The 23297-nt window shown below is 42.9% G+C and overlaps 1 protein-coding gene across 3 annotated transcripts in view; it reads right to left on the bottom strand.

The window, feature by feature from the left end:
- Positions 1-450: 450 nt before the first annotated feature.
- The window catches only part of TTLL8 (tubulin tyrosine ligase like 8), a 43959-nt gene continuing 21112 nt past the window's right edge, over positions 451-23297 (bottom strand). For 2 of the 3 annotated variants that reach the window (XM_081877893.1, XM_081877894.1), the window contains exons 10-15: positions 18136-18316; positions 16309-16457; positions 11739-11985; positions 6862-7297; positions 4810-5281; positions 451-909 (exon numbers count right to left, since the gene is read on the bottom strand). In XM_081877893.1, the coding sequence (XP_081734019.1) occupies positions 704-909; positions 4810-5281; positions 6862-7297; positions 11739-11985; positions 16309-16457; positions 18136-18316 (1691 nt within the window). In that variant the 3' untranslated portion in view covers positions 451-703. Of the gene's footprint in view, positions 910-2891; positions 2947-4809; positions 5282-6861; positions 7298-11738; positions 11986-16308; positions 16458-18135; positions 18317-23297 lie in introns of all 3 variants that reach the window. The other variant, XM_081877895.1, reaches the window with a different exon arrangement.

Raw genomic sequence — 23297 nt, 5'->3', positions numbered from 1 at the left:
GGAAGCGCCATCACCTTCCCCCAAATCAAAGGGTAGTCCGGTAAAGGATTCTGGGGGGCGTTGCCCTGTCCAAAACCAATGGAGGTGTGGGCCTAAGGCACGCCCCCGAGCGGTGACCCCGGGGGGGTCCTAGTTGACGTACATCAGCAGGAATCCCCCTGCTGGCGGTTAATCCTTGCCGGTCTTCAAGCAATCATGCTGAAGCCGGTTAGTCGATAGGACCAATGCCTAAGCCAATACCACTCACTTCCTGCGATCAATAAAGTTGTGGCCTTTTCCGCCCATTAACCTTTAATTCTGTGTCCTGTGTCTTTATTTCACAAGGGGGGAGGGGGACTCGCCACGCAATAAAGGTCAAACTCTGTGCACCCAGCCTGCCCTTGCCCTGGTTCTCTGATCCTATTCATCCCTCTGAACACACCTTTCCCAGTTTAAAAATAACCATCCGCATTATGTCACACACATTTTTTGCTTGCAAGGTATGCTACAGCAGTTTGAAATTCTTGGACTTGCATTCATAGCACAGCTTCCATTCTTTTCCACAGCACTTCTGCTGTTGAATCGGCTACAGCTATTTGATAAGAAAAGGGGCCTTTCAGCATTTTCTTCTTCTTTTTATATACAAGGAAAGTTCTTGAGCTCTGTCTGAGGTTTGGGGGGTTGGCTTTTTAAAAAACACTTTCTCAAAGCACTTTGAATACAGTCAAAGGTATTTTGGAAGTCCATAACATGGGACGGTCAGCCTGTTCTTGGTTATCTTTTCAGGAGGAGAACACGGACCCATAGGCAGGTATGAATCGCCTTGTAATACAGTCGCACAAAAAGAGCTGCACTGTTTACAAGCTTTCTCTGACTGGAAACCATCTCCACAAATTAGGCATGGAATCTTCTTGCTTTTGTTCTGCAGACCTTTAAAGAGAGAGCAAATATTAACTAACGCCCATCAACACTGAATTGCATAGTTAAAAATGCTCCTTTTACCAGGATTCTACAAAAGACTCTGCAGAGAAACAATGCATACTCTCCAACATTTCTCCAATAAAAATAGTGTTGTACTATTCTATTATTATTATTATTATTATTACTACTACTACTACTACTATCCCACCCATCTGACTGGGTTGACCCAGCCACTCTGGGCAGCTTCCAACATAAATAAAAACCTAATAAAGCATTACTTCCCAATACAAGGCTGCCTTCAGATGTCTTCTAAAGGTTGTATAGTTCCTTATCTCCTTGGCTTGGGGGCTGCATAACTCCATACCTGCCAACATTCCTCCAATAAAAATTGGGGCATCCTACCATACCCTCCAACATTTCTCCGATGAAAATAGGGACGTCCTAAGGGAAAGCGGAACATTCCGGGATCAAATCAGAAACCAGGACAGCTTTTGTAAATCTGGAACTGTCCCCGGAAAATAGGAACACTTGGAGGGTCTGACAATGTTTGCATTAGTCAAGGCATTTTGGCCTCTGAATAAAATATTTCAAAAGCCTGCTCTACCTAGATGCCAGCAATGGATTCCCAACAGTTTTCCAAACTTAGCAGCCAGTTGCCTTTAAAATTAAGGATAAACGTTACTTAATGCCATTGATGGTGCTAATTACTTTCAGGCCTTGGGTAGGTCAAAAATATCACTTTCCCCATGTTGTTTCTGTTCGAAGAGCCTTCTCTTCTCTTTCACAAATGGACCTTGAGCCAATTAAAGATGCCCTACCCTGCCTTTCATGTAGTAATAGTTTGCCAATCATGCTTAAATTATCCTTGTTTTCTTCCCATCCCAATAGCTACCACATATAGCAGATATTTTCAATGATGGAAGGGCATCCAATCAGATTTAATAACTGTAAATGATCTTAGCTGTTTCTGGCCAACAAGTTAAGTTATCATTTGTCAGCGTCGCTAGTGGACACAAGTGAAAATTGGTTCCGTGAGCCAAGAGCAGAGCTTCAGCCGATGAAGCGTCTCGACCCAATTGCAGAGCATCAAGGTAACAAGTGATTTAAGTAGCTGATTGCTGAAATAATTTCTTTGCCTCTCCCTGTGCCTACTGAGACAAATAGTGGTGGTGAGACAAATTTGTAGGCCTTATTGATGAATTAAAAACTGACAGATTGCCAGGTCTAAATGGCATCCACCAGAGAGTTCTTAAATAACTCAAATATTAAATTGCTGATCTTCTAACAAAAAAAGATTGACTGTTCCCTGTGGTCAGCTTCTGATGCCGAGAAGTGGAAAGTAGCCCATGTAGCACCAGTTTTTTAAGAAGGGATACAGGAGGGATCTAGGAGATTACAGGCCAGTTAACTTAATATCTGCTCCAGGAAAGTTAGTGGAAAGCAATATTAAATGTGGAATTAACAAGCATGTAGAAGAACAAGTCTTGGTGAAGAAGAATCTGCACGGCCTCTACAATGGTAATTTCTGTCTCACTAACATTTGAGAGTTCTTTGTGTGTCAACAAGCATATAGATAAAAGTGATTCTGTAAATATTGTGTACTTAGATGTTCAAAGCAACATGCCAAAGACTCCTGAGTAAGCTTAGAATTTGAAGGATAAGAGGACAGGTCATCTTATGGATGAGGAACTGGTTAAGAAATAGAACCAGAGAACAGGAAAAAACAACAACAATTATTGCAGTGGAGGGCTGTAGAAAGTGCTCAGAAATGATCAACAGGGATGAGCAGTGTTCAGGGTGGTAGGAACAAAAAAAGATTATGAGAAGCTCCAAAAGGACCAAACTGGGTGCACAGGAAGTAAAACTGGGTGCACAGGAAGTAAAATGGCAAGTGTAACTCAACGTAACCTAGTGCAAAATGATGCATATTGGGGCAAAGGAATCCTAATTTCACATATATGCTAGCGTGATCTGAACTCATGAAGACTGACCAGACACGAAACCTTGGGACTGTAGTAGACAGCTTGAAGAAGATGTCAACAGCAGCTGTGAAAAAGGTGAACTCCGTGTTAGGAATCATTAGGAAATGAACGGAAAACAAAACTGCCAATTTCATAATTGACTCCTAAGATTATATGGTTTGACTGCACTTGAAATACTGCGTACACTTCTGGTTCCTTCGCCTCAGAAAGGATATAGATACGGAAAAGTTCCAGAAAGGGGCTACCAAAATGACCGAGGAACTGGAGCAACCTGGCTATGAGAAAGATTACGATAGTGGCCGCTTTTTTGGCGAGGGAACACAAGTAAGAGGTGGCATGCTAGAGAGGTACAATATTGTGCATGGTGTAGAGAAAGTGCAGAGACAAAAGTTCTTCTCCCTCTTTTATAGTACAAGGAATTATGGCCGTCCAATGAAGTTGAATGTTGGAAGATTGAGACAGATAAGAGTAAGACATAGTGCGCAGTTAAACAGTAATGATGGGCACCACAATAAAAGGGATTTGATAAATGCATGGATGATAAGGCTATCCACAGCTCTAGGAACAATAGTTATGCTTTATCTCTATTATTGGAGACAATATGTCTCTGAGTGCCAGTTTCTGGGAATGATAAGTAAGGAAAGCAAGTCTTGTATCCGAGTTCTTCTTGTAGGCTTCCCATAGGCATTTGGTTGACCACTGGTGTGATGGCCTGGGACTTGGGCTCGGGCTCAGAGCCAGAGAAGTCTCAGTCTACACCAGATCCTTTGCCTGAGGCAGCAGCTGAACCTACTCTGAGACCTGATTCTGAAGAGCCGCAGTCTGCCCAGTTTCCCCTGCAACAAGCACCAGCTGGGCCGAGTCAGGGGCCTGAGCCTGCCCTGGCTCCAGATGCAGGGATTACCTTGTTGCCTCCAGCTGGGCAATCATTCACAGCTGCTCCACTACCAGTTGGGTCAGGGGAGGCTGACGCGGCCCCTGGGTCTAGTAACCTACCGACAACTCCCGAGCTGCAGAGACTGAGGTCTGAGAGAAGGAGAGACCTGAGTACTTGCAGGAGGAGTGCTTGCCTTCGGGCGGGACAGGGAGGTGAGTCACCGGGGGATCAGGACTGGCCGTTACTCCAACAGAGATAAAAGGCTGCTGGACCCCGCCCCAGGTTGTGGGAGCAACGTTGCTGTTTGCCAGAACCTGCCTGTGATCCTGTGCCTGACCTTGCCTGGTTTCCTGCCTCGTGTCCTGCCTTGCCCTGTCGGACTGACTCCTTGCGGAACCCTTGGATTTGGGACTGGATCTGGACCATTTTGCTCGGGTTACCCCCAGGCCTAGCACAACTGTGAGAACAGGAAGCTGGAGAACATAGGCCTTTGGCCAGAACTAGCAGGATTCTTCTTCTTAAATTCTTAAAAGTCAAACTTAGAGAATTCTCAATGACAGCTGTGTAACAGGAGAAAAAGCTTCCTTGGTGACCCTAAAATGTCAGGTTCTTTGGCTGATGACAGAAAAACCCAAGTCCAAAAGCTGTCTGAAGTGGTCTGCTTCAGTTTGGGATATATCCAAATCCTATGCCCACCTGCAAATTTCATCCACTTATGCCAGTATATGAATTAAATAATGTCATTTCCATAGGATTATTTGAGACGGTTGAACTGGCAGAAAGCCATTAAAATTTTGTTTTGTAGAGCTTAATTTCAAAGTGAACTTCTAAAATATTTCTATTTTAACAAATATTTGCTCCAATTAGTTATCATTTAATCAACTGATTTTTATTTTATTGTCATTTTGATTTTCATATATATATATATACACACACACACACACACACACACACACACACACATATGGAATTCCATATACCGGTATATATATATATGGAAAAGTTTTATATTATAAAGATATATGTAAAATATTTTCATCCTCATTTTACCTGCATCTATAGAGGGCTGAAGTAATGTCCAGTCCAGTGAATGTGACTTTTGAGAGGGAGTGGTAGCTTGACTTCCAGTCTGAAGGCTTGGCTCATTAATGGGCTTTGACTTTTTCTTATCAGAGACGGAGGTTGCTCCACGGCCATTAACTATGCGAGGAAAGTCTATGGTTTGGGCAGGCTTTTTGTAGGTGCTTTTCACTTTAAGGCTTTTGTCTTGCAACTTCTTGAGGGTCTTTGGCAAAGGACAAGGAGCGCTATTTCCATGTTTTCCTTTTACAGTTTGCTTGTTGTTGGCGGTTGTCCCCCGGGCTTCGTCGTTTTCTAGATCCGTTACAGGTTGTGTTACCCCCAGCAGTGGTTCGAGAAAATTAAAATTAGTGATGTTAACTATATGCTTTTTCAGTCTCTTAACGTTGATTCCTTCCACAAAAAGGTCTGTAGGATTAAATGGCGGTAGATCCAACATGGGCTGTAGAGGAAAACAAAATGGTGGTTTTCAGCACTCCTCTCTTATAACAAATGGGTTTGTTCTCACAATTATGTACAGTGGTACCTTGGTTGTCGAACGGCTTGGCTCCCAAACCAATCAGCTCCTGAACGCCGCAAACTCGGAAGTAAGTGTTCCGGTTTGCAAAGGTTTTTTGGAAGCCAAACATCCGACGTGGCTTCCGTGACTTCCGATTGAGTGCAGGAAACTCTTGCAGCCAATTGGAAACCGTGCCTTGGTTTTTGAACGGTTCCGGGAGTCGAAAGGACTCCCGGAACGGGTTGAGTTTGACAACCAAGGTCAAAATTAAGGTTGTCAAACTTAATCTGTTCCAGGAGTCGAACAGACTCCCGGAACTGTTCGAAAACCAAGGTACCACTGTACTGAGGTAATTATATACCGAGGTAATGACAGGTTGGCTGGATGAAAAGAGGATAGAGTTCCTGCGTCTTTCAGAGTTTCATAGAAGAGGGAATTTCTGTAGGTGAGGCTTCAGAAGCTGCCTCTGAAGATGGTTTCAAAACTTCAGCTGGTGCAGAATTCAGCGGCCAGGTTGCTCACCAGTGCAAGATGGTTTGAGCATATTACACCAATCCTGGCCTGACTGCCAATTAGTTTCTGGGCCCAATTCGAAGTGCTGGCTTTGACCTATAAAGCCTTAAATAGTTCAGGACTGCAATAATTCAAAGAACCACCTCTCCCCATAGGATCTAACTGGACCCTGAGATCATCATCTGAGGACCTTCTTCATGTGGCTTCCTCATGAAAGGTCCAGAGGGTGGCAACACAAGAATGGGCCTTTTCTGCAGTGGCTCCCCATCTGTGGAATGCTCTCCCCAAGGAAGCTCACCTGGTGCCTTCATTATACATCTCCAGGAGCCAGGCAAAAACATTCTTCTTCAACCAGGCCTTTGACTGGTGAACATTCTATGTTCTTTTAAATGTGTTTGTGGGAGTGGTGATTATGGGTTCATTTTGTCCTTGTTTTTATTCTGTATTTTGTCTTTGTGTTTTGTACATCTATACTGTGAACTGCCCTGAGATCTTTGGATGAAGGTTGGTATACAAATTTAATAAATAAAATCAATAATAATAAATAGCAATACCCCCCTCAATTATTTCGAGATTTGCATTTCATGGTTGGCGTCTAAATATAATGAAAGTGAATCTTTGAAAAGGTTAAAGGTAAAAGCCCCTGACCATTAGGTCCAGTCGTGACCGACTCTGGGGTTGCGCGTTCATCTCACTTTATTGGCCGAGGGAGTCGGCGTAGAGCTTCCGGGTCATGTGGCCAGCATGACTAAGCTGCTTCTCGCGAACCAGAGCAGTGAACGGAAACACTGTTTACCTTCCCGCCGGAGCGGTGCCTATTTATCTACTTGCACTTTGACGTGCTTTTGAACTGCTAGGTTGGCAGGAGCAGGGACTGAGCAATGGGAGCTCACCCTGTCGCGGGGATTCGAACCGCCGACCTTCTGATTGGCAAGTCCTAGGCTCTGTGGTTTAACCCACAGCGCCACCTGCTCCCAATTAATTAGAGAGAAAGTTTAAACAATTCTTACCTGTCTCCAGAGAAGTTCAAAGTTCCCAGTGTCACAGTTCCTGTCATGTTTTCTGTCTATAACTATCTTGATTGTGTCTTCTTGAACCTGAGCACATAAGTTGGATGTTATTGGGGTCGAAGGGTACATGGTTGGACTACTATTGATTTCAATCAACCAAGGTGTAAAGTCATTTCCGAGAATGAAATCTGCCCCGTAGAGTTCAAAGCTACTCCTCCGAGGTTCAACTTGGTCCTGGGCCATCTTCATTGTGTAGATTAATATCTTCTTCATGGACGGATAGATAATATTACGCCAGACGTGGCCAAGACCCCTCTTTTGCAAATACTCTTGGAATTTGCTGCTCGTCCACATATTGTGATACGGCAACTGAGAACTGCGGTCTGGCGCGTTCTTGTAGTTCTTCTGGATGGAGTTATTGCAAAGGTGAATCGAGCTGCGAAAATGGGATGCAAGAATTGCTGTCATAAAGCACAGAAACATGGCACAGAAATGTAGAAAGAAAACCATTTTTGTAAAAAATAAATTCAAGGGGAAGTGTAAAAACATACCACTATAATAATAATAATAATAATAATAATAATAATAATAATAATTTGTTATTATTATTTATACCCCACCCAACTGGCTAGGTTTCCCCAGCCACTCTGGGTGGCTTCCAACAGAATATTAAAATACAATAATCTATATTAAAATACAATAATCTAATCTAATTTACTTAAAGATATAGGCTTGGATCCAGGTTTGGTCATGTTTAAAGTAGTTTGATGTTTTATTGTGTTTTTAATATTCTGTTGGGAGCTGCCCCAAGTGGCTGGGGCAACTCAGTCAGATGGGTGGCAAATTATTATTATTATTACCGGTATTATTATTATTATTATTATTATTATTATTATTATTATGGCAGTCATGACTAAACTTAAGTCCCAGTAATGTCAAAGCACTGTTGAGTTCCATTAAAAAGCAATTAAACCCTAAATGTATTAAAATTACTCAGGGATATAGAGTAAAATGAAGACATGGAAGAAGCACTGCACCTAACAAGACTACAGTTTGCAGCATCAGTTTTGCTTCAGTTTTGGTGTGGATTTGTGACTCCCAGTGCCACAATAGGAACTTTGGACAACAGGGTCAGCCTTGTCATGCTACAGGGTGACACAAACCACTTCAGAAAGTATCAAAAAGTTTTGGATATGGGTACAGATGAAGGCGGGACATGGGTGGCGCTGTGGTCTAAACCACTGTGCTTCTTGGGCTTGCTGATCAGAAGGCTGGCAGTTTGAATCCCCGTGGCACGGTGAGCTCCCGTTGCTCGGTCCCAGCTCCTTCCAACCTAGCAGTTCGAAAGCATGCCAAAAAGTAGATAAATAGGTACCACTCCGGTGGGAAAGTAAGCGGCGTTTCCGTGCGCTGCTCTGCCTTCGGTGTTCAGTTGCGCCAGAAGCGGCTTAGTCATGCTGGCCCCATGACCCGGAAAAACTGTCTGCGGATTAACGCCGGCTCCCTCGGCCTGAAAGCGAGATGAGCGCCGCAACCCCAGAGTCGTCTGCAACTGGACTTAACTGTCAGGGGTCCTTTACCTTTTTCTTTTTTTACAGATGAAGGCAGGCACTGGCGTTTGACATTGGCCTTAATAAGGGAGAGGGGGTCACCATCGGGTTCCACTTCTGGCGGCAAAATGTCTATGGCCAGCAGTGTTAGCAATGAAATATGACCTGTCTCTGGTTGAGTTGAAACAAGTTTTCACTTCTTGGATAATAATAATAATAATAATAATAATAATAATAATAATAATAATAATATATTATTATTTACACCCCACCCATCTGGCTGAGTTTCCTCAGCCGTTCTGCGCGGCTCCTAATCAAGTGTTAGCCGAATGGTGGATTCCCTCCGAGCTCCAGAGGGAATCTGCTCGACAGGGGTCGGGTCCTGCCGCGCCGGTAACGCGGGGACCCTCAAAAACCACGGGCGCGGAAGCCCGTGGACCTGGTGACTCGGCGGGCACCGTTTGCAACCCCCGACCCGCGAAGGAGCCTTTTTAAAGGCTGCGGAGTGGGGGACGGGGAGTGGCGTGGTGCTGTGAGTCTTCTGCTTCCCCTGCCGAGCGAAGCCGCATGCCATTCGACGGAGAGCGCTGACTACTTCTTCTGAAAATTTGGACTAAAATCTAAAAACAACAACCCGTGAGTAATTTGGAAATTGGACTACAAATTTTCTTGGATTCGGCACGAGCGGGGGAGGTGCAAAAAGGAAGTCCGTCTCCCCCCCATTGTATACAATTTAAAGCAAGGATTTGACAACTAAGGTCGAGAGAAGAGCCTTTTCTTTATTGGATAAAAGTTATTAATTGCACGGATTGATAGCATAAGTAACTGTGCTGGAGGATAAGAGCTAATTTTTTGAGTTAAAGTGCCACCCATCCCGGGACCGGGAGTGATCCGTGAGAGGAGCCTGCTGAGGAGACATAGAAGATTTTGACAGCTGCCAAATTAGCTGTCAAAGTCAGAAAAAACAGAGAACTTTGTTTCTGATGTTCTTGCCGGTTACATTAGATACAATATAGTTACAAGTGGTTGAAAATAAAGAAGAACTGAAACAAATTAACTTGACTTTTGGGTTGGAAGTGAAAGGAATATTGAACAACCAGAATCCCTCTAGAGGGGGTTCAGGGACATTACAAGAATGGAAATAGGTCGGAAAATACTAGCTGACCTGGACGAGGTTGCTTTTCTCTTGGGAAAGTTGTGTAAGTTGCAAGAGCAAGGTCATGTTTTGTCTACATGTGCCATAACTTCGAAGCCAACAGTAAATGAATCTACTGAGTCGGAAAAGAACTTGATGTACAAAACCCAGGCGGCTGAACAAGAAAAGAAATTTGAGAAAACTGAGGAAGTGGAGAAAGGGATATACGCTGAACAGGAGGAGCCGGAAGGAGGGGCTGCAATGCTGCAGAAGGCAAAGGAGAGCCAGAGGCCTGTCAAGATGGATATAAAAGAAAATAAGGACTGGACGAGGGAAATTTGGTTTGAATTCAAAAATGAGGAATGGAAAGATCTCCTTTTGTGGGGATCTGAAGATCTATGGACTATAAATTTGATCAAGGTGGAAGTTGGAGCCTTTGGGTTATTTGGACTTAAAAGAATTAAGAAACAAGATTTGAGCTCCACCTTTAACCATGGAGGTCTGGCTGGAAGGAACATGGACATTATAGGGATAGTGCCTCTCCGAGACTTGGTGTTAAATATAAAGGACTTCCAAAGAAACCGGCAGAGAGAGACTGAGAGAGATTTAAGGGCCTCAGACGTGAGGTCGCCAGGCTGATAGCAGATGGACTAATGGACAATGGCTCGGGGATCGAAACCGGGGAAGGGAGGGTGGGAGTTTGGAAATCCAAAGGGTGTCTGACTCTTTCTACTATTTCTTTTTTTTTCTATTCTTGTGTTGTCATTAGTATAAAAATGGGGAATTCGTGGAAGGGAAACTGGGTCGACCTTAGAAAAAGTGTGTAAGCATATATGACTGGTGTATATAAGTTAAAAGCTGATATATAAATTGAATTAAATATAACAACAAATTAAGGTTAAAAATTTAGGGATAAGAACTAGTTGAACAAATATTTGGACATGGAATACAAGAAGGGGAGGCGAGGGGAAGTTCTGGAAAAAAGTTATTGAAAATATGGACTGTAAAGGTTGAATCTTTTTTCCCCTTTCTTCCTTTCTTTTTATTATTTTTTGCTTTTTGTATTATTTGAAACTCTAATAAATATTATTTTTTTTAAAAAGTGTTAAAAACAGTACAGCGTTAAATATTAAAAACTTCCCTGAACAGGGCTGCCTTCAGATGTCTTTTAAAGATAGGATAGCTGCTTATTTCCTTCACATCTGAAGGGAGGGTGTTCCACAGGGTGGGCGCCACTACCGAGAAGGCCCTCTGTCTGGTTCCCTGTAGCCTTGCTTCTCGCAATGAGGGAACCGCCAGAGGGCCCCCGGTGCTGGAGCTCAGTGTCTGGGCTGAACGATGAGGGTGGAGACGCTCCTTCAGGTATACAGGAATGAGGCCGTTTAGGGCTTTAAAGGTCAGCACCAACACTTTGAATTGTGCTCGGAAACGTACAGTGAGCCAATGCAGATCTCTCAGAACCAGTGTTATGTGGTCCCGGTGGTCACTCCCAGTCACCAGTCTAGCTGCCGCATTCTGGATTAATTGCAGTTTCAGGGTCACCTTCAAAGATAGCCCCACGTAGAGCGTGTTGCAGTAGTCCAAGCGGGAGATAACCAGAGCATGCACCACTCTGGTGAGACAGTCCGCGGGCAGGTAGGGTCTCAGCTTGCGTACCAGGTGGAGCTGGTAGACAGCTGCCCTGGACACAGAGTTAACCTGCGCCTCCATGGACAGATGTGAGTCCAAAGTGACTCCCAGGCTGCGCACCTGGTCCTTCAGGGGCACAGTTACCCCATTCAGGACCAGGGAATCCCCCACACCCGCCCGCTGCCTCTCCCCCCAAAACAGTACTTCTGTCTTGTCAGGATTCAACCTCAATCATTCTCACTTAAGCTAGGTGGAACCAGATCAAATGCAGTTTTACGTATTTAGGCTTTGCCTCCGTTGTGGATGAAGACTAAGGGATTAAAATGAGGTCAAACCTTTTACCTCTTATTCTGTCAACAAAATGTCACGTGCAGCGAGACATCCCAACTGCTGTCATGACTAAAAACAGCTTTATACAATAAGTAAACATGAGATCATCAGCACACACTGCCTTCATGGTGGTGTCATGATTCTCTCATAACAATGTCAACACATTTATTCACCCCTTCGTTTAATGTGTTCCACACAATAAAAACACTATAGCATGGTCTACAGTTGGTTACCTGTGCAGATCGTCTAAGGAGAAGCGCTGCGTGGAAAATCTCAGATAGCTTTCTTTGTAGAACCATATAGTCAGCGGGTTCCAGTCTGTCACAAGAAACCACTGTCTGATATCAAACTTTGTATCAAAGATCAATAGAGGAGTTTCGATATACTTTTGGACAACCCACTTGTGGTCCTTTATTGGAAACTGGTCCGTTGGCTCCACTAGTTTTAATATATCATCCAGTCGGTTCTTGCATACTATTTCTAGAAGACATGAAAATAAAAATGGGAATGGAATATGTGCAGCTTGCGGACCTAACATACAGAATAAGAGAACAAGAAGAACATACATTTAAAGGAGATTGAAAACTGTTTGTTAAATATATGGGGGGGGGGAATGTGTACACTTGGAAACGTTGGCAGCATTAAGATAAATTCAACAGTGTAAATAAGTTTTGGTTTTTTAAAATGATATTTTATTAGATTTTAACAAGAAAAAAGTTACATAGTAATTAACAGAAAAAAGACACCAGAAAAATACAAAAAACCAAAAGTTTAACATAAAAAAGAAGAGGAGAAAAAAAGAGAAAAAATAAAAAATCCCTTTTTTCAATTTCTTACGATTCATTTACTTATTTTCCTGACTTCCTCTCACCTCCCTTTTTTGTATTCCATTTAAAAGTTAGTTCAGCAAATTCATGCCCTCTTAATTTACCCTTAAGTTCATTGTCATATGTTCTAACTTCAGATTTTCATCTAATGTCAATCCATTCTTGCAAGTTCTTATTTTACCTAATTACTCAAACTTCATTTCATTTCAGGATCATTAACATTGAAAATTTTACAGTTCCATTTACCAATAATTTCTTTAACCTTATCTCACCTTCAAAATTTAAATCATATTTAAACTTAACTCCTTCCAACCTTTCTGCTAAAGCCAATTGGTTCCTTTCGAGCACATTTTAATATTTCATTAGTATTACACTAATTCCAAAAATAAAATGATTTATAAAAAAGAAATTCTCATTCTGGTTTTATCCAACGTCCCTTCTTCCTGGTTTCGGATAATGTCAGTCCTTACACCATTGTATCCTGTCCATCAATCCGGTGTTCTAATATCTGAGGCTCTCAGGTCCTTTCTATGCCCCCTCTGCAGGTTTTCTTGTTCCCATTTATGCTTGCACACATCCTTGTCCCTTGTTGGATTCTTGCATCTTTTTTCCCCTTTCTCCTTGGGGAGCGGATCTCCGGGGAAGTCCATACAGTAATTTTCTCCATTTTCTTTTATCAGATTGTCCCAATCCCCGGTAATCCACTCCCCGATGTTTGATTTATATTCCAAAAGATAGTTGATCCAAAAGTAATCATCAACTTGTTTCACCGTCCCACCAGAGCTAAAGGCTTCCTTAACTCCAAAGTTTAGCAAATGTTCTCCAAATTCAATCTTCCAATGTTGCATCTTTTGGTCATGCGGGGTTTTGAGTCTCTGTATCTTTTGAGGTGCAATCGCACCCTCTTCCATTTTCCTCTGCCCTTGAACTTGCCTTGTTAGACCAGTTTCCTGAGTTGGTTGTTGTAAGGTCTCTTTAACTTCGTTTTCTGTCAGTTCATCTTTACTTGCTGCAGCAGATATCAAATCCAACTTTTGGTTCATCAAGGTCACTTTCTCATCCAGCTGCAGCAGTACAGCATTTATTTTGCCAAGGGCCTCAAGAAAGGCTTCCTTCCTAATCATTTCTGTCAAGGTCAAATAGCTGGTCCCACGGTCTAATTTTCCCTTATTCCTTCCCTGTAAGTTGCAACAAACATGCTAGCTAGCTCCCTCTGGAGGATACAATTACTGTTTAACATCCATCTTTAAAATGTAACCAGCAAGGGGAAATTTGCTTTCGATTTTCAAATACTTTGTTTCCTTTCGATACAAAGCAAACAAGCAGAAAGGAGCATTAGAATTATTTTATTTCTCTTTAAGTTCTATCTGTCAATGGTTTTTCCGTTTCCAGTTAATAGGCATCACCGACAATTTTCTGTCCTGACATTCCGTTCCCAGGTTTGGGACAATGGAAGCTTATATTCTTTCACTCTCTCTGCAGGATTAAAGGGTCAAAGTTCCATCACCCACTTTTCTCCTGCTGTCGAGGGGGGTTTTGATGGTTATAGATGCAGGAAATTTCAATTTTAAAATCAATTTTCCTGGCTTTTTAGCTTGTGAGATCTTTGCTTCAGTCTATTTACAAAAAGTGGAAGGCGGACTTCCTGTTTACACCTTCCCGCTTCAGTGCCAAATTCAAGATTGTTTCTTTGATCAAAGGTCAAATGGTCTTTCAATTGTCCTACTCACGGGTTGTTGTTTAAGAGCTGAATTTCACAGGAAAGAGGACAGCGCTCTCCGACATCAGCTGTGCAGCTTCGCTCCGCAGAAGTAGCGATTGACTCTCAGCACCGCGCCAGCACCCCGTCTCGCTCTGGAGCCCTTTGCAGGGTTCCTTTACCGATCGGGGGGGGCGCGAAAGGTGCCCGCCGAGTCCCACGGTCGCAGGCTTCACCTGCCTGCGGTTTTCAAGAGGGTCCCGGCTTCACTGCAGTGGTAGGACCCGATTTCTGCGGGGCTTTCTCCCTCTAGATTAGAGGGAATCCGCCATTGTCGGTGGCGCCGCCTCCGGAAGTCCAGTGTAAATAAGTTTTGATGGATGTAATGATGGAATACGGAATGGTTTAGTTTATATAAAATATGCAGGGATTTATGATATGCAAAATGAACCATGGAAAGAGAAGAAGGGAAGTTTTTGATGTTTTAAGGTTGTTTAAATGAATATTCAAAATTGTAAAACAGAAAATTTAATTTAAAAAATTATAAAAAGAAAGAATAAAAATATGAATATTTAAAATAGTGTATACAGAAAGCAATGCATGAATACAAGGTGAGAAAATGTAGCTTTGGGGAGACTGTAGCTAAGTGGCATAGCGTTTGATCTGCATGCAAAAAAAATATCTCCGTTTCAATCTTCACTATCTCCAGGTAGGATTACAAAAGTCTCTTGTTTGAAACCTTGAACAACTATTGCTGTTCTATTGTAGAGCTAAAGGAACCATTTACCTAACCCAGTATTAGGCAGCTTCCAAATGTATAATCCCTGAGAAGGGGGAATTGTGCACATTTCCCAGTCAGTATACATAATCTTATAGAGGCCTTGGGAAATGTGCATATATTCAACAATTTCTGTACATTCTCCAGTCATCACACACCATCCCCAACAGTCTTTGGGGAATGTGCATGTTAGCCAGGAAACGTAAAAAATTCAACTGAGAAATGCCCATACTTGAAGACCCATTTGGGGTTATGCATAATGGCCTTGGTCCATTTGTGCATTTTGCAGGCTGAGAAGCAATATAATCTTTTTTTTTTTTTTTTAAGCCAGAGACAATCCCTAAAAGTAAGAGTTAGTCCAAAAGAGGGACCTTTAATATTAACCTCTTTGAAAAAGCACCATCAGTATTGTACGGGTGTACAATTAATATTTCATAGATAACTGAGTACACATATTGTCAGGGAACTGCCATCAGGGCCAGAGGGAGAGAGGGGGCTCCAGAGGGATTCCAGAGAGCGTCCCGGGATGGGGAGAGGCAGCCCATCTTCTGGGGAAGGGAATCAGCGTAGCACCAGTGTAGAAGGGGGGCAAATGGGGGAATCGGCGAGGTGGTCCCATGACTCCTCGCCGGGGACCAACGGGGAGAGTAAGGGTCCTTAGCTGCCCACACCCTCCTTGCACAGAAGGCTTCCACGCGAGGAGACTAGGTGTCAAAGAGCTTCTTTGCTGGAAGAAGTTCAAGAAACGCCCACTGACGGATTCTGCCAGCGATTGAGACAGCCACGGGCGAGTGGCTGTCCGGACAGAAAAGGTTCACTCAGGCAACCCAGCCAGGTGTTGCACCGGTTTACGCATGAGCAACCCCTAGAACCATTACACATATATATTACATTTATTAACAACAACCCATTTAATAAATACAACCAACAAAGCATCAGTATGGGAACAATAAAACTTAAAAGTGGTTACTAATTTATTCCAAATGCCAGGGAGAATAGGATAGAATTGCTTTTCCCTACCAAGCGGAAAGGGACGCGGGTGGCGCTGTGGTCTAAACCACTGATCCTAGGGCTTGTCGATCAGAAGGTCGGCAGTTTGAATCCCCACGACGGGGTGAGCTCCCGTTGCTCGGTCCCTGCTCCTGCCAACCTAGCAGTTCGAAAGCACGTCAAAGTGCAAGTAGATAAATAGGTACCACTCCGGCGGGAAGGTAAACAGCGTTTCCATGCACTGCTCTGGTTCGCCAGAAGCGGCTTAGTCATGCTAGCCACATGACCCGGAAGCTGTATGCCGGCTCCCTCGGCCAATAAAGTGAGATGAGCGCCGCAGCCCCAGAGTCGGTCACGACTGGACCTAATGGTCAGGGGTCCCTTTACCTTTACCTTTACCTGGCTGCAGGAGCTGCCGGAAAGAGGCATACAAAGGCACCATCCAGACTTCCTAAAAAGCATTCCTGTGCTTGATGTCTTTATTCACCGAAAGGTAATCATATTCCTACCTCTGCCACGGGATTTGGCTCCAGGTTTAATAATCCAGATGTTGTGGAGGCCATCGATATCTCGTTGCGGGTTTACTGATATAATTCTGCGCAAAATATTTTGACACTGAGTAAAATAGTTCTCTGCGTTACAAATCACTGCACCCTCACTGGAAAAAAAACCATAACCAACCATGTTAAAACTCCCTAAGAAACATGTTAGAAATGCTTCCTGCAATTAAAAATAATTCTTAATTCGTTCCAGAGGTCTGTTCTTAACCTGAAGCTGTTCTTAACCTGAAGCACCAGTTTAGCTAATGGGGCCTCCTGCTGCTGCCGCACCACCCAGCCAAAGTGGTACCTCAGGTTAAGAACAGTTTCAGGTTAAGAACGGACCTCCGGAACGAATTAAGTACTTAACCCGAGGTACCACTGTAGTTCATCCCACCACATGGTCTGAGGGATGATGGACTGGCCCACAGCTAAAAAAGGTTGCTGTTTAGCTTATACAGTGCTACCTTGGGGTTAAGAATTTAATTCGTTTCGGAGGTCCGTTCTTAACCTGAAACTGTTCTTAACCTGAGGTACCACTTTAGCTAATGGGGCCTCCTGCTGCCGCTGCACCGCCACCACACGATTTCTGTTCTCATCCTGAAGCAAATTTCTTAACCCGAGGTACTACTTCTGGGTTAGCAGTGTCTGTAACCTGAAACGTCTGTAACCCGAGGTACATAAATCCAGTACTGACTGCCGGGCAGAGGCATCACTCATAGACGATAATAGCAAATAATTCTGACTAGTGGCAGCACCTGATAGGCAGTGTTGCCAATTACCCCAACCTCCCCTACACCCAAACCACTAGACCATGAGGGAAATCACCAACCCAACCACAAAGCAACTGGTGTTGGGCTTATTAATATTCTATAGCCTTTTAAATAGTTTTGTGGGAGGGGGGAGCTATTGTTTTGTTGCTTCTGCTTTTACTATTTATTTGTGCTTTTATATTGTATTTCTGTTTTGTGAACTGCCTCGAGATCTTTCGACGGAGGGTGGTACATAAATCTAATAAATAAATGTTATTTGCCACGGCATAACTAATTCAAACTCACATTGGAGGCACAGAGGGCATCACCCGTAAGACTTCCATCTTTTGGAAGCGGATTCAGCTACAGCGAAAAATTGTGATTGGTTCTCCATCATATCTCTAGGTTGGTTAGAAGGACTGTGAAAGCTCATTACATAGTCAGCTCTGACATCAGTTGCTTCCGACTGACTCAGATCCTGAACATCCCATCACCCTTCCCTATGTGGACCTCTGCTAAATGGCCTTCAAAATACAAGGAATACAACATTTCTGCATCAGCCAAGGGCCTAAACATTTTCAGAACATGGATTCTGAATAGATGGGTTCTTTTGATGTATTGCTTACATACCTAGTTTTGTGTTTCCTGTCCAACACAGCTGCCCCAGAATTAACATGAGGAACAGTGTGAGAGAAAAAGGAGCCTCAGATGAACTTTGCACTCCCAAATTCTTCAAATCTATAAATGGGCCTTGATTTTTGCTATAATGGGGAGGGTCATAATGGGGGAACTAAAATGATAGGTCCCGTTGACTTCACTATTCCCCTAAAGTACACTCACAAGATGATACTCTTGAGCTTCATTTTAATTCATCTGAGATGGGGGTTTTTCCTCCTAGATCCATATGATATTCCCAGTCCTTAATCTGAATTAGAATTCTGCACTCAGAACCTCGATTCAGTAGAGATGGTAAGAAGAGTAAGGAATCAAGAGAAAGGGTCACAATCTTCTGTCAACACAGTTAGACGCTGAAGTGAACACTTACTGGATGAGAGAGTAGTACTGCTCAATTAACTGATTCCATTCTCTGTCGGAAAGTACAGGAGTAGTTTCTGCCTCCGAGTCAATGTCACTATGTTCAGATTGTGCAAGATAGGTTTCGCACACTTTGCAAGCCATCTCGACTAGTATTGGAGGGAGTTCTTTTGCTTTCTTATCATCGGAATCTACGAAATACAAAGCAAAGTATTTATTAGTGATGTGCTCTCTCCCTGCAGGCAAAACCTTTTCTCATCAAGAGTCCTCTGTAAGGGACATGCAATTATTCATAATGATGATGATGATGATGATGTATTGATCATCTTCTACACAATCGTCTCAAGGTGATATGCAATAAAAACAGCAAAGAAAAGATTGAAACACAAAGAACAGCAAATGCGTCTTAAACAAAATTAGAACAATGCACAACTGACCCATTTACCCTGATGGAAAAGCCTGTTAGAAGAAAAAATGTCTTCAATTGTTTCCATGACATGGTAGGATGTCTATCAGTCATTTCAGGTGAATAGCCTGAAGTTCAGATATTTCCATAAAACAAAAATAAATTGTCCTATAGGGTATCAGTAAATGAAGCCCAGAGGTGCCATCTTGTATGACATCCTAATGGTGGATCTGGAAAAAGCTGTTCTGCTGGGAGATGGAAATCTCTGAAGACTCTTGCTGGGGTTCTTCATACTCTGCTGATACATCACACTGGTTGAGGTGTGGTGAACTCTACCAACTGCCTTCCGCCAACAATGTCTAGTCCGGGTCTGATCCAAATGTGTGAAAAGACAACAGAAGCCTTTGAGCGCCAATATTGCATCCCACATGGAAACTGTCTTGCTTTACATTGGAAAACATACGCTTTACTTTCTTCAGCTTTATGTCTTATAGACTACCTTTCAAATACGGAAATGCCCCATTTTGAGATTTTGCTCAAAATTCTATCTGGGATTATGTGTATACTAAACTTCAAAGTTCTGGCATGTGGGGAAATTTCTTAAACCCTCCATTTTGACACACAGGCAGATAGATACATCTCCCATATTTCAGCCTGTCTCAGACTACATGTTGCCCCATTTTTAGGTTTCCAGCTCATGGGAAAGTACCCTAATAATGTGATACCCTTCTGATCTAGTACCCATCAAGGGGACCTAGAATTTGTTGCACCTTGCTAGTGCTGAAAGAAGAGCAATGGTTACAAAACTTGGGTCTCCAGCTGGTTTCAACTACAGTTCCCGCCATCCCTGACCGCTGGTCTTGCTAGCTAGAGATTATGGGAGTTGTAGTCCAAAAAACAGCTGGAGACCCAAGTTTGGGCAGCGCTGTTCTAGAGCTTCAAGCAGCAAATGTTCTAGGACTGCCAGTTCCCATATGAACTGTTCCATATACAGTGGAACCTTGATTGATGAACCATTCGACTTTCTAAACAATCGACAACCGAGGTGCCATGGGCTGTCAGCAAGTTCAATGGGGGAAATTGAGAAACACACCTCAGAAGCCATTCAACTTCCAAGGCACGTTTGAAAACGGAAGCAATTACTTCCAGGTTTTTTGGCATTTGGGTTCTCAATCGTTTGGCTTTTGAAACGCTTGAAAAACGAGGATCCACTGTACTAAGATTAATTAGGCCAGCCTTGCCCCAGATACCTTGATTTAAGAAGTGAGATTAGTGGTTTCTAAGACATGTGTGTAAGATCTTGGAGTGGCACATCTGTCAGGCACCTGTGTCAGATTTTTAAGGAGTCTTTTAAAGTGTATATTTCATTTGCCCAGCTCTTGAATGATCATAATATGACATATAATGATTAGCACCCAGGATTAGTATAATATATAATATATTGACCAATGGAAACTTCCAGGTCAGAAGGGTTTCCTTTCTGACAGATTATTGACCACCCAGAACTGTTTTTTTAAAAAATGTGTATGCGATTTTATATCATTTTAATCTTGCTTTGAGCTTTTACATATTGTAATTGGTGTTTTTGTCTTGATACGGGTCATTGACCCTGATAAAATGACTTGTACTTGTGCTTGTGCAATCGTTGGTGGATTTTACACATTTATAAATTGTTTTATGGAGTTCCTGTTTGGCTGCCATGGCGAACAGCTGTTCCCATAACAGCGGAGCCCTTTCTTGTGGATAACAAGGATAATATAGAAGTAATTATCCTCCCAACCCGCCCCCCCCCCCGGGCCAGGAGGGGAGCAGCCCACCCGCAGATCGTCCAATACCTGCTGCCCATCCTGAAGGAACGCGGGGGGCAGGGGGAGCTAGGTGCAATGCACCTTGAGTCTTGGGAACTCTCCAGAGCCGGTGCCATGAGCAGAGGACACCTGTTTTTTAAGATAAAAATTCGGACTTAATTAACAGGCATGCTCTGAACTAGCAGGGATAAAATAACTTGCTAATTTAACCAGCCACTGAGAAGGACTCGATCTGGAGAAAGACATCCGTCGTAACTAAAGGACAACTGTTTGAAATATGTGAGTGGACGCTAAGCTTAACTACGAAATGGACAGTGTGAAATTTTGACTATGATTCTGGCAATGACCATTGAGGGAAAGATGAAAGGAATTCCTGATTTGAGTTATTGTGTTAGTGCAGAGGCACCATCTCATTAGCAGCTGGAAAGAGACCAAAGAGAAGAATTCTGGATATCTGCCCGGGATTAATGGTGGACTGTAACGCAGTTAAAATTATCCCTGTGAGCAGAAAACGAAAGTAACATCGCTGAGGAGCAAGAACAACAGCAGAAAGGACTGACCCGCTTGTTGAATTAACTGATGGATTAATTGTATAGCCCCAGGGGGAGGTGAGTCTTTATTACTCTCTTTTGATATATTTGTACTTGCAGTTTTACCTGGTAAACACCCCCCCCCCCGAAAGGCAACTGTTTGAAATATGCAAGCAGGACCGAAAGAGCATCCTGCTGCCATTGTGGCTGGGTGAAGATTCTGGCAGCTACCCTCAGTGGAAGGATGCAAAGAATTCTGGACAGGAGTTATTGTGTTTCGGCAGAGGTACCAGCATGTTGAGAGATGGAGCGAGATTACAGAGGGGCATTCTGGATGTCTGCCCGGGGCTAATGGCGTCTCTTTGTTTGGGATGTGGCATATTATAGCTCCTGTGAGCAGAAACTGAAAACGGAATTGCTGGAGTGTGGATAACGACAGGGGAAAATATTTCATACAGAACTAAGAAGGTGGAAGTTGAACAGACCAGTGGTTGCAAAAATAAATGAAAATTAAATGAAGGATTAACATCAGAATGGTTTATTAATTGATTAATTAAGAAATACAATTAGATTATCAGCACTTTGCGAAATTCAGAGCATGGGAAGTCACCCAAAGATATATAATTTGGCATTTATATTTGGCTTTTCTGATTGTATTGTAATTTGGAATGTTTTAATGTGGTTTTAATTGGATTATTAAACTGGAAAACTTAATAAATATTATTTTCAAAAAATATATATTTTTTTTTAAGTTGCTCTAATCGCTCTTTAGATTTATTTTTCATTCTGTTATGTATTTATTGGTTTGAAGCAATTACACTTAATTTTGATGTGATTCTAAGGTGCCTTGTTTACATGTTCTAAATGCAGCTCGTTTTAACCAGTAACACCTCGTGTTATTCTAACCAAGGCAATGTCCAAAACTGCTCTTACCAGTTTGGTTGTTTTTTCTCTTTTTTCTGAAACTGCCACACCTTTTTGGTCTTTTTTGCGTCCTTGTTCGAATTTTTTTGATGTGTTTTGCTGTTTTAAAAAGATGTGTTGCTATTATGCCATAATGCCATCACACAGAAGAAGAAGCAGCTGCGGCAGTAAAATAAAAGTTAAAATGCCTCAACAGCAGCAGGAGAGGCACAGCACACAAAATACCCCACAAGTATTTATGTGGGAAAACTAAAACAGAAAACGGGCAGCATAATCAGTAGTATTTGTGGTGAGCAACGAAGCACACACTGAGCACTTGAAAATGTTCTTGCAGTGTAGGCTATGTATACAACGTACATTTAAAGCAAATTGCTTCACCCAAGGAATCCTGGGAAATGTAGTTTACCTTTCCTGAGCTACTATGCCGTGTGCCCTTAACAAACTACAGTTCCCAGGATACTACAGGGGAAGGTATGTGCTGGCAAGGAAGAGGGAAACTAGGATTTGAGAGACAGCGTAGAACAGAGCATGATGGGAACTGTAGCTTCTGTAGCAGGGCCTAAAACACAAAACTAGGTAGTAGATTGACGGTTGGACTAGGAACCGTGAGGTAAAGGTAAAGGGACCCCTGACCATAAGGTCCAGTCGAGGACGATTCTGGGGTTGCGGTGCTCATCTCGCTTTATTGGCCGAGGGAGCCGGTGTACAGCTTCCGGGTCATGTGACCAGCATGACTACGCCGCTTCTGGTGAACCAGAGCAGCACACGGAAATGCCGTGACGGAAACTTCGACGTGCTTTCGAACTGCTAGGTGGGCAGGAGCAGGGACCAAACAACGGGAGCTTACCCCGTTGCGGGGATTCGAACCGCCAACCTTCTGATCGGCAAGCCCTAGGCTCAGTGGTTTAGACCACAGCGCCACCCGCGTCCCTAGGACCCAGGAGAATGGGGTCCAAATCCTCAACAGGCCATGAAGCTCACTGGGTAATATTGAGCCAGTAGCTGTCTCTCAGCCAAACCCACCTCACAGGTAGTTGTGAGGATAAAACGGGGAGTCGGAGAGCCATATATGCCACTTAAAACTCCTCAAAGGATAGCTAAATAAATAAATGGTAAAACAGAATGAAAACTATGCAACAATTCCATCAAAAGTGCATTTTCTCTTGAAACCAATACTTTGACACCAATGCTTTCTCATTAACAAACATGTTTGTGTTTCCCTTTTTCACTACAGTGGTACCTCAGTTTACGAACTTAATCCATTCCGGAAGTCTGTTCTTAAACCAAAGCATTCTTAAACCAAGGCGTGCTTTCCAATAGAAAGTAATGGAAAATGGATTAATCCATTCCAGACAATGAAAATCAACCCCTAAAACAGCAGTTTAACATGAATGTTACTATCTAACAAGACCATTGATCCATAAAATGAAGGCAATAATCAATGTACTGTACAGTGGTACCTCAGGTTAAGTACTTAATTTGTTCCGGAGGTCCGTTCTTAACC

Source organism: Podarcis erhardii (genome assembly GCF_964252035.2).
Source record: "Podarcis erhardii genome assembly, chromosome: 10".
NCBI classification, from domain to species: Eukaryota; Metazoa; Chordata; class Lepidosauria; order Squamata; family Lacertidae; genus Podarcis; species Podarcis erhardii.
Note: the sequence above shows the minus strand (reverse complement) of the source record. Positions and strands in the feature narration are given on the sequence as shown.